We start from the raw sequence: 12,085 nt of genomic DNA on the forward strand, positions 1-12,085 counted from the left end.
GTAAGTGAAACAGAGTATCTTTCTGATTGCATGTGCTTTCAGGCAGTCTGATTCAGAAGTGTTGGTTTGGTGCTTTGCTTTCTGTATTTTCTATCAATCCCACTGGACTTGGAAATTAACTGATTTTCAGATGTTGGCATTTGTTCTTCAAAAGGTTTAAAGCAACTACTAACCTGCTGAAGAAGGATGCCACAGGATGCTGAAAATTATTCTGTTAACACTCTGGAAAAACTCGTAATACATTGAAAAAAATAATGTTCTCAGCAGTAAAATGTACAGTGAGATTATTTTAAATTACATCATGCATAGGAGTTGCTGAGTGTGCTTATGGGGCAAGAAAAACACGGATCAGGATGCACAAGATGTGTATTTTATTTTTTAAACTATTACATATGAGCTCCTACATCCTTTCTTTATATGACAGTGTTTTAGTGGTAATGGAGAACAGGTAAAAGAGAAATGAGGACTGACACTCAACTTTTCTTTTATAAATTTCCTGAAAAATGAAATGGACTGGAACAGCATGGAATGTGTAGGTTGTTATGCTATGTAGTAAGAAAAAAATAATTTTGGCTAGACAATGGCAGTTCACAAAAACAATTGCCTCCTCACCTCCTTGGTCTGGAACTGAAGGAACAAAATTGTGTGCTTTGGTTTTTTGTCTCCTTTTTTCAGGAGTGAAGGAGACTGAGACGGAGAATGGAAGACAATGGAAGTACTTTTTGCCTTTTTGCTATGTTAAAGTATTGATCCTTGGGAAAATGTCCAGTTGTTATGGCAATATAAAATCAATCTGCTGTCATGTTGTCTTTTTGTAGTAGCTGAAATCAGGGTTTACAATCAATTAAAAGAACATGAGTTGTACAGTCTACAGAGAGAATGTTTTTAAACATTCTAACCCTTTATTGTTCTAACTAGTATGCAATTAATTATGATAATATATCAGAGTCTATCCCTACCTCTGCTTCATTCTCCTCTGCTAGAAGAGCTTGTAGCACCTTGTCAACTATTGGAATACTGATAACACGATTCAGACCTAAGGAGAGAAATAGTAAAAGGTTATTATAAGATATCTAGGTGCAAGAGATGTTCTCCAAGTTGATACTATAATTTCAAATTAAAAAGTACTAATCATAGCCAGCAAATACAATATTTGAATCTGGAAGGGGATCTTACCATGCTCTGATGCAATCTCTGGCTACATCTATCGTGGCTCCTAGCCAAAGTTTCTAATGTGACAAACCCTCAACATTAGTCTCACAAATTTTAAGTCTTAAAGTCCAGATCTTGGATGTATGTGATAGCTCCTAAAAATAATTTTACCTTAAAGACGTAGGTGAAAATTGACAGACAGAACTTAAAGGCTCCGAAGGATTGCTATAGGCACTCTCAGCCATCAAAGAAGTTGCAATTGATTTGAAGTGAAGCAGCATTGAATTAATAGTGCAAAAGCCTTATTTGGGTGTCAAGTAGCTCTGAGCTACAGAGGGAAGTGGTGCTGCGTGGCAGGGAACAGGTTCTGCTTGAATTAACGGTGCTGTTTGAAGCAGTGGTACTGCAGGTATTTTTCCCCTGGCTTTTCAGGTTTAAAGCACATCCACAGAAAGTGTTTTTGCGGAGAACCCTTAAACTTGTAGATGCAGAGATTGTTTTTGCACAAGGAAGTTGTCATAATAATTTGCTGATTAGGGGAAAGAGGAAATGTAGTTGCTTTGTTTTACACTGAAATTTAAGAGGTTTCAACGTGTTTGTATATTTTTTTTAATACTTTAGCTTTGGACTACAGACATACATAAAGGTTCAGGCTGTACATGGAAGGTTGAAATATTTGGACTGTAGAGAAGATTTTCTAAGTTCTGTCTTTCCTAGGTATGAAGCACAAAGCATGGTCAGCTAGAACTCTGACTAAATCTCAGAAATCCTGAAGATAAGCATGAGTGTTTGGTATTAGCTACCTGCCAGTGCTGAAGAGGCATGAGTGGCTCATTGGTCTATTTTTTGCATGGTACTCAGGTTGTTCAGGATTTTAAAATGTTTCCTCAGTTGCTTTCAATCCTGTGTCTCTGCAGCTGCCTGCTCGGTTGAAAGCGCATGGAACTCAATACCAGATAAGTGTTGAAGGCATTAATTGAGTGGTTATTCAAGAGTAGTACCTACTTGTTTCTTTTCCAATGTGTTTGCCTATTCTGTATTATAGTATTATATTTACATTCTTTGTTAGCAAAGATTTGCTTAACAGGGTAAGACAGTTTTGTCTTTTTTACTACTTTTTTTGTATTAGTCAGTTTTATGAATTGTGAGGCAGTTGCTTTCTGTGGTGTTCAACTTCAAGTACTGCTTGTTTATTTACTTTGCAAAAAGGAAGACTATGAGGTGTGCTTGTTTGGGGCTTTTGTACTTTTGGATTCTTTGATGCCAAAAGTCTCTCAGTGTACCTACATTCAATATGGACTAGATGTGTTTCTTAGTTTTTGCAAATCCTATTATTTCTTTAAACATTCATACTCAGGTCTATTGTCCCTGATCCTTTTCTTAATCTTGTCTCTTTTCAGGGCCTACATAAGTCCCCAAAATTGTGAAATTAGACTTTCAACCTTAAATCAATTATCTAGATGACTTATGTTTTCAGCTTCTTTGTATTTTCTCATTTCCTCTGTTTTTTCATCACCTTAAAAAAACCCAAACTAAAACAAAAAAAAAAAACCAACAACAAAATACAACAAACAAACAAAAACCTGCTCCTGAGCTGTTTATTTTTCTCTGCAGTATTTTTCACAATCCTGAGTTACCTAAAAAGTATTAAAAATATCAAATACTAAAGAAATAGCTGTAGTCAGAAAAAGAAGTATGTCTTTTTTGGTTGCACACAGTAATTAAGTACTTCTTAAAATTTGTTCAGTCATCCTTTATAAGGCCATTATTTATTTCAACTCAGATGAGCCTTTCAGCTGCTTTGTTTTATTGTGGGTGAATTCTCAGCTCACTTTACACCTGTGCTTTCAGTATATTCCTGAGCGAAGAATTTTGCTCCTTTTCTTACTGTGTGAATTTGACATTACAAGGTCTCCAATCTACTGATTGTTGGATAGTAAGACATTACCAGAAGGAGCAGTTCATTTTGTGCCTTGTGTAATGGGGTTATACAGCACTTATACATGACCCAATACAATTCTTATGATTTGGCATCATTTAACTACTTTCCACAGGCTAATGCCAGAGCCTTGCAAAAGTTCTCCAAAACGATATTATAAACAGAGGGTGTGATGCTGACCTTGGCTCAGACTTTGCTCAAGTGTTTAACAGTGGGAGAGCATTCAAGGTGGGGACAAAGGAACCTCACTGCCTGCAAGACTTTGTGCCTTCTCTGATGGCCTTAGGCAGCTCCCCATGCAGCTGCCAGTGTCTGATGAGCTCTGCCTGGAGCACTCTCACCCTGCACTGTGGCAGTGCTGAAAACATAAGGTAGAATATTGTCAAGGGCTGCCCAGAAAAATTCCCCTGTGAGTCTTCCCTTTTTGGAGTCCTTGAAGTTGTGATGCTTTTGAATCCCCACCAGTTCAGATTAGAAGGGTCTTATGGTTTTGGTCGGTTGTCGTGGCTTTTTTTTTAATGTCAGGAAGATGTACTCTTCATAAAACAGTGTAACAGGTTCTAGAGTCGCCTGTTTGCCATGGATGTCCTGTAGGGATTTGCTGTTTTGTACAACAGGGAACTAACCTATCCTCATCCCTATCAAATGCTTCTGTTACCATTTCTGACCCTCTGAGGTATCTTTTACTTTGAAGTCCTTTCATAAAACCTCTGAAGCCAATTTAATTCCCAAATATGAGTATTAAATGTTTCTTTGTGACAATGAGAGTGGGCAGTTATACCAGAGCTAGAGAGATTGAAGTTTTACCTTAGTAAGCTCTGTAGAATTAAACACAAAACCTTCACTATCTTCAGCCACACATTGTTATATCTTGTACCTATATATTTACACAGTTACTGCTCATTTGGCTCAAGACCTGGTATGGCATCTTTGTTACTTCAGTTTATATTAGTCCTGAGACATAATTAACAATTAGAGGTGTAAGTTTAATTCAACAAATCCATAATGTGATTCCATTTGAAATATGCCAATGTGATACATAGAGTGACTAGACATATAAAACTGGCCTTGTCATCTGTATTAATCTGATTGCTATCTATGCTTTACACCTTAATAAGAACAGATTTTTTTTTTAATGTCTATCTAAAGGCAGGCTTAGACTGTACCTGGATTTATGGACTAAACAGATTAAGGCCCTTTATGAAATTGCCATTCAGGAACTTTTATGTGGATGGTTTGAGTATGATATTTTTCAAAAAGACTATAAAACATAACCTGTAGGCTACAGCTGTAGAAAGTTTATTTAGCTCAGAAATATATTACTGTATTTAACTGCATATATTACCATATATAAGACACTGTTACATATATTTGCAGTCATATTATCATCAGGCAATTTTCTATCTTGAGTTATCAGAAAAAGGAATTAGAAAATATAATGCTGGCCTTAGGAAAGCAAACTTTTTGTGAAACTACTGTCTGCTAATATCACCTGCCAATGATTTAATGTGTTTATGGATTATGCTAACCTTTCTTAGCTTTCCTTTTTGTTCATTATAGTCTGTGTACCTGGTAGAAGAGAAGCCTGCAGCCAACTGCCATTAATTTGCAGCTCCTATCTTGACTCCCCAAATAGCTATTTTCTTTTTTATTCCTTTTTTTTATTCCTGTAGGGTAGTAACCATTGGCTGTTGTAAAACTGCAATCTCATTAGAAAAGTTTCATTCAAACAAATTCACTGCCAATATTAGGACTTCAAATGTTAATGTCTTTGTCTGTCTTTGGGATAGTGTATGGTTTTTTGTATTGATGCTTAAAGAGACACCTTTAGAATCTTTCATTTCCAGAAGAGTTATTACTGCAGCAAGACAGCATTTTGGGACAACCTGTGGGATCATGTTTTTCTAGGCAGTGCTTCATTTAAGAATTCTCAGTACATCTTCCTATTAAAAATATGTCCATAGTTTGAGTAAAAGGCAAGCAAACAAAATTCTGAAGCGTACAAGAATGCTAACATTCTTCACCAGCAAGATGAACTGCTGTGATGTTTGTTTGACTCTGGGATCTGTGGTCCTTTTTGTACTTAGTCCTTTACTCCTTGTATAACCAGAGACCAGTAGAGCTTAAGCTGAAGCTCTGTTAAAAAAACTCCAATGTTGTGTTTTACTCACACTCAATCTTTCTTGCTTTCTCCAGTTTGCATCAGATATTTTTCCACAATTGGAGGTGGGAGGTATTCTTCATGTCCAATCTGTGCATATTCATAGAAATGGATTAACAGCTTCTCACAGATTTTGGTAAAGGCCTGTAATGGCATCATGGGAATGTTATCTAGTCATTACATTTAATCTGGGTACAGAGTATAATGTAAACGTATAGCAGAACATTTCATGTCCTATCTGAAGAGAAAGGATTGTCCATGTGCAGGGGCAACTATCCTTTCACACACAGTATTCAATTTCATGGAACAGGTAACCTGGGATTCTGAATCAGATCTCACTGAAACTTTTAGGACACAGCTCTAAACATATTCAATTGCACCGATTTCTAATTGATCTTGTTCTAGCATAACCCTGAAGTAATTGCACTGCTTGGCATAAAAGTAAGAGCCACTCACAGTTGGTTTTATGTAGGAAACTTTTTCAAAATTTTAATGTTTTTTTTTCACTTTTGGAAATGTGCTGTCATTGTCTCCTGATCAGTCTAGGCAAATCTGACTGTGTGGACAGAAGCAGCTGAATTTTGTTTCTTTCACTTCGTAATGAAGAGGATACTTTTTGTTCAGGCATTGGACATATGCCAAGTATTTTAAAATGTACTTTATTTCACAAATGAGTTTATAAAGAAGAATTAAGGTATTGTGAAGAAGGCTCTTAGCAGTTGTATTACTTCTAACATTTAATGCTTAGAATTAATAGAATTAGTCATTGAGTTATTGGCTTTGAATAAATTGATATTGGCTTATATCAAGTGATGTATCATATATCCACGGGATTCTTCATTTGCCTGTTTTTAAAAAATGTATAAAACATACTGAGAGCAGATTTGCTTTTATTATGCTAAGTATCTAGCCTTTATTTAACCGATTTCTTAATTTCAGATACTCGAAAACTTTTAGAGTTGTATTAGTGTTGATGTTATTTAGAATTATTTATTACTTAAAGCCAGTCTGTATGTGGATACTTTACAGTGGCATGTGTCAACATAGTATGATTTTCTTTTTTAAAAAGTCCTGAAACTGTTCACCTTGTATGACCGTTGGCTGTGAATACAGGTAGGCTGCTATAGTGTTTTTTATCTTGTCAGTGTTAGAGATGTTTTTAATTATAGAGACATAATTGCGGTGTTTTAAATATGTGTGCCTGTAAGACTTAAAGTGTTTTTACTCTTTGCAGTGTCTGATCTCTGTGTTGGGATGAGTTGGTATCTGATAGGAATATACAGGAAAAGCAGTACACTTTAAAAACCCCAAATATATTTTAAAAATAAAAATAATTTTAAAAAATAACCAAACATAAACTGGTGCTTTATTATCCTTGTTCTGAACACCACCCCTTGTAGTTTTCAGTAGCAAACGGGCATTTCTGCACAAACAGCTTGAAACAAGAAGATCCTGAGTTTGTACTTTGTTTTGATTTGGGGGTAGAGAGTGGGAGGTAAGTGGAAAGAAAGTGCTGTATTCCACAAAATACTTGAATCTTGTGCTGAGGGAATCTTTTCGTTTTTCAGTTCAGCATGTAACCCAAGTATAAGTTACCATTACAGATATGAATGCCTGCTGTCAAATGGCACAAAGTTGGAATTAGAAAGGGAATTGGAAGCCCTGGGTATTTTTTTTTTCTTGGTTGGACTATAAACCTGTTATATGACCTTGCGTGGATCACATTAACCCTGATTTTCCAAAGCATTTGCACTCCTGAACTGCATCTATAAGTTGGTCAGTTGCAATTTCCTATAAGGTGAGAATGGTGCCTTAATAGGGTGCAGACAGTTCACTAAGAGAAAGTGCTGTGAAATTCTCCAGTGAGAAACACTACAGCCAGCGAAAAGTATTATTAGCAATTAATATTATAAATTAGTAATAATAATATAGTTAGGTTTACCTTACTGTGAAGTGAGATAAATATAAGATGCTTAGAAGTATTTTTTACAATAGGCTGCAGCAGTTAAGGGTCTTTAGAATGTTGTTGCAATATTAAAATGATTTTTCAGCCAGGATATTTGCTCCTTTAGTCTAGTCTAAGTTTTTAGTAAAATAAACAAAATCCCAAGGTATTATTTACTTAACTAGTCCTTTCTGCAGCATGCATTTATTTCTGAACTTCATTTCTGCATACTAAGTATAATATCTGTTGATGTTTCTTATGTTACTAAGCAACAAAAACACTACTAAATAATAGGGAAAAAAATGTAATAAACCACTATAATTCTCATCATGTATCGTGGGGTTAATTTATGAGGAATAGTCTGAGACTCAAAGAGTGTGCAGTGCAGCAGTGTAAAACATATTGTTTTCATAATTAAAAGAGTTCATATATTCTAAAAATGTGCATTTAAATGCATAAAGGCAGAAAAACAGCATACAAATTATTCAAATTACATTCCAATTACATTTGATAAATCATCTTTAAAACCTTTATATTTATATAGCAATTATAACCTAACCACAGGATCTAACATCTTAGAGCTTCACCAAAATCAATCAAATATCTTAGGCAGAAGCTTGAATATTGTTCTGCAGGCACTGCTCCCAAAGACAGTTTTGATCTATTTAGGCACCAGTTTTATAGCACATTTTAAAATCTGTTATTTCTGGTCGTATTTCCTGGGTAAGGCTTTGTTCTAGCAAAGACCTGTAAAAAATTTCCACTATATAAAACAACTAATTTATTGCAAACTGATTAAACTTAACAATTGTTTTCAAAGCTGTTACTAATACTTTGGTTCATGGAAAATGCAGAATTTCTTCTGTTACTTGCTTTCTAATTGTGTTTTATAGAGACATACTGATCTCAGGTGGTAAGTTAAACTACAAATAGTCTTGCTGTAAATGTATCTATTCCTGTAATTGTCACAGCAATAATTTATTCCCTGCTCTTGAGAATTTTCAATAGAACTTCCATATGAAGTTCTTATTTAAAAAATTGTGACTTTTAAAATGAAACTTCCTTTCAGATTTGTAGATGAGAACAGTATTTCTTCCAGTCTCTGATTACAAAGCAAATTAGAACTCGGGCATTTCCAGAATCTAGTAAGTGTTTGCTTACACACTTTACCTGGTTGAAGCTGTGGTCTTTTGGAAGAAGCAGTTGACTTTCAGGTCTTGCGTGGACGTAACAGAGAATGTTTTCCACAGATTTACTCACTAAAGGTCATAGTTTATTTTTTAAATGGCAATTTTAAGTTAGTATTTGCTACCTGTCTGTGAGTTTAGAGCTCATTCAGGCTAAGAAGAGTAATTCCCTAGATATCCAAGGAGCTGGAATAGATTTTAATAAGATTTAGAAAATAGATTAAATGAATCTGCTACATTGGCTAGACTGTTATTATAAAAATGTTCTTATGTTAAATATGTAAGTTTGAAAAGTAAGCCTCAAAGTAAACAATTTTAAAATAAAAATACTGAGTGCTCCTCAGAGCCATGACAAATGGGAACTCACTGTTTTCTAAGGTTGTTTCTAAAAGGCAAAGTACTGTGACCAATATATTCAGAAAAAGAAAGAAACTGACAGTGAAACTAAATAGAAGGAGCTAAAGTAGTATTTCTGAGACTACTTTAAAATACGTGATTCAAATAGATTAAAAAACTGGTTATTGCTTTTAAAATTACTGCTGCTTCACTGTATGAAATAGCTGATTACTATGCTCTACATTAAAAGGAAAACAAAGATGTAGATCTGTAACTCTTAAAATGTTCTAATTGCTCAGAAATGGGATGAAGTCCAACAGTCCTGTGAGATTTTCAGACAGGAACAGGCAATCCAAGCATAGTGGTTCCAGTACATGTAGTTGCATTGATCTGATTTTGCTGATCACTGCCCTTTTGATGTCAGATCACTAGCAATCTGTTTCAAATACATACAAGAGCTACCCAAATGTAACATGTCAGTTACGGTGACATTTTTTTTTTACTTGCATGTACACTTGTCTAAACCTGCAAGCCTGAAGCCTGTTTTCAGTTTTTTGAGTTTTAACATACTCCACTTTCTTAAAATTATTGTATGCTACATGGATTACAAAACTAGAAAGTGTCCAGTTTCAACCAGACTTGCTTCCCTGCAAAAGATTTTAGGTGCTCAGAGAACATCTAGGTACCTCTTATAGGGAACTTTGGAGGAACTGCAGAATATTATCTGAAGATTTGATTTTGCCAAGATTTTTCTCAACATTTAAGGGACTATGTCTCACAGTACTTGGATAACTGCAAAGAATCCACCTAATTTGTTTTTTTCTATGCTGGTCCAACTGAGACACTTCACCCTTGCTTTGTCACAGTATTAGTTTTCTGTTCTAAAAGGTTCAGGTTCAGTTTTTTTGCCAATATCTGTACTTTGTCTTCTGTGTTTAAGTAAACAGAACTTTTGTGTATGATCCACAGCTCACTGGAAATGAAATGGATGCACCACCATCCAGTGACATTATTTAGATTAAGATATACTATTCCAGAAGGGAATTTGGGGACAGACATTGACATAAAAGAAATGCTCTGGAATTATGATTACTATTATGTTGGGTACAGTATATAAGGCAGGAGAGCTATTTGGTATATTTGGAAGAGGACTAGGGAAATCAAAGCAAGCAAATAATGGTCAGAAACTTAAAATCAGGTGAATTAGAGGAAATACAAGCTATTGAAGGGTTAGTATCTCTCATTGGTCACCTAAGGAAAAAAAAACAAAACCAAACCCACATGGTATTTTTTTTGTTCTGAAAGAAATTTGGGGGAAACAATTTCAGTATAGATTTTCTGTTGGGATCACAGATTTTGTGAATTGAATTACAAGTTGAATTTCAAACTGGTGATGGGTTTAGAAATACTGATTTGTTTTATTTTATTTTGTAGATGATCCAGAAACTTGCTGTGTGTTTACCACGGGTTCTGCCAGCCAACTCGGGAGGGGACTTACCTATTCTTTTATTAGTGAAGTATCCTATTATCTTGAACTAATTATTCCTCTCCACATGGCCTTTCTACTAGTGTCAGCTTATCTCCTGTTGGCTCATGCTCAGGGTGCTCCTGATGAGAACAGGGCACTGTTGGAAACACTGAAGTCACAAGTAGGATTATTCAGCAATAAAAGTGAACACTATTCGGCACAGGTGAGACCTCCTGGCACAAGCCGACAAATACCTCAGACAATCATCATAGGAGTTCGTAAAGGAGGAACAAGGGCTTTGCTGGAAATGTTGGATATTCATCCTAATATTGTGGTAGCAGCTACAGAAGTCCACTTCTTTGACTGGGATGAAAATTATGTGAAAGGAATAGACTGGTATAGAAGTCTGATGCCATTTTCTTATGGGAATCAAATTACAATTGAGAAAACACCAGGCTATTTTACATCACCAGAGGCTCCAGAAAGAATTCATGACATGAATAGCTCCATTAAACTGCTGCTCATCCTGAGAGATCCCACTGAGAGAGTTATATCTGACTATACCCAAGTATATTACAACAGAGTAGAAAGCCACAAGCCTGTTCAGCTCTTTGAAGATATTGTTATTAAGAATGGAGCACTTAATACCAAATACAAAGCTATTCAGAGAAGCCTATATGATGTTCATATGGAAAAGTGGCTTAAGCATTTCAGTTTGGATCAGATTCACATAGTGGATGGCAATACTTTGATCAAGGACCCTCTTCCTGAATTACAAAAAGTTGAAAGATTTCTAAATCTTCCTTCCAGAATTATGTCTTCGAATTTTTATTTTAACCAAACCAAGGGATTCTACTGCATTAGAAGTGATGGAAGGGAGAGATGTTTACATGAATCCAAAGGGCGTCCCCATCCTCTTGTTAATAACACTGTTTTAGAGCAACTGTATTCTTATTTCAGAGAGCACAATGCAAACTTTTACAGAATGGTTAACCATTCCTTTGACTGGCATTAATGCATTTGGAATCAATGTTTCTTTAAAGGGCCTGAAACTCTTTTAAATATATGTTTCTAAACTGTGGAGATTCGTATTACAAGATCTTAACATACTGGTTACACGCTTCAGTGGAATAGCACATCTGTTAAATTTTTGAAATGGTACCCTTTTCTTTGGGAAAAATAAGTATAATGTATTTGTATAATTACTGTGAGTCATATTCTGATCTTTTTCCCATCATGCAAATACATAAACTTCAGCAGACTTAATTAAAATACGTATCTATTACAGGATTTGTGCTCTTTTGGCAAAGTGACTGCTTCTAACAGTGTAAAAATGTAAATATTTGAGATGGTATTATTCTAACTGTTCTGTAATTTTTGTTGTGTTTTTTATATCACACATAATAATAGTGGCATTGATTTCTATAATTTTTCATACAAGAACTTAAATTGTATGTTAAAACAGAGACATATGTAGTAGCTCAAATAAGTATTTAATCCTCTGTTAGTATGCCAAAGTTCTTAATTAATAATAAAAGGAATCTATTTCACCTGTGATTTTAAATGAGAAACTAGAAGCTCCCTGTCTACATATCATTAGCATTAAACCACACTCTTACTATCTTGGGTTTGCAAAACAAATAGACAAACATACAATCTCCAAAGTGAAAATATGAACAGCTTGAAGAAGTGAGAGTTCTGAATTTAAAGAAATTAAAATATCCACAGCAACCTCAGTTTACATTATTACTCTAGATACTAAAAAAAATTAATGCAAAAAATATTAATATAATCAAATATTTGTACAGCTGCTGATATGATTTACATCTCTTTGCTCTTGAGTGGGAAAGCTCTTCATTAGAACTGCCATATTATTAATGTTTGTATTCTGTGACTA

General features: G+C 34.9%; 1 protein-coding gene across 1 annotated transcript in view; it reads left to right on the forward strand.

Annotated features, from left to right (window-relative positions):
* LOC104390844 (heparan sulfate glucosamine 3-O-sulfotransferase 1-like) overlaps nucleotides 1–11,203 on the forward strand; it is a 45,746-nt gene extending 34,543 nt beyond the window's left edge. Inside the window, exon 2 of the mRNA XM_010000050.1 lies at nucleotides 10,155–11,203. Coding sequence (XP_009998352.1) covers nucleotides 10,274–11,203 — 930 coding nt within the window. The 5' untranslated portion in view covers nucleotides 10,155–10,273. The remainder of the gene's footprint in view (nucleotides 1–10,154) is intronic.
* Nucleotides 11,204–12,085: the final 882 nt, after the last annotated feature.

The sequence above is a fragment of the Chaetura pelagica genome, unplaced genomic scaffold (genome assembly GCF_000747805.2).
Source record: "Chaetura pelagica isolate M959 unplaced genomic scaffold, ChaPel_1.0 scaffold436, whole genome shotgun sequence".
NCBI lineage: Eukaryota > Metazoa > Chordata > Aves > Apodiformes > Apodidae > Chaetura > Chaetura pelagica.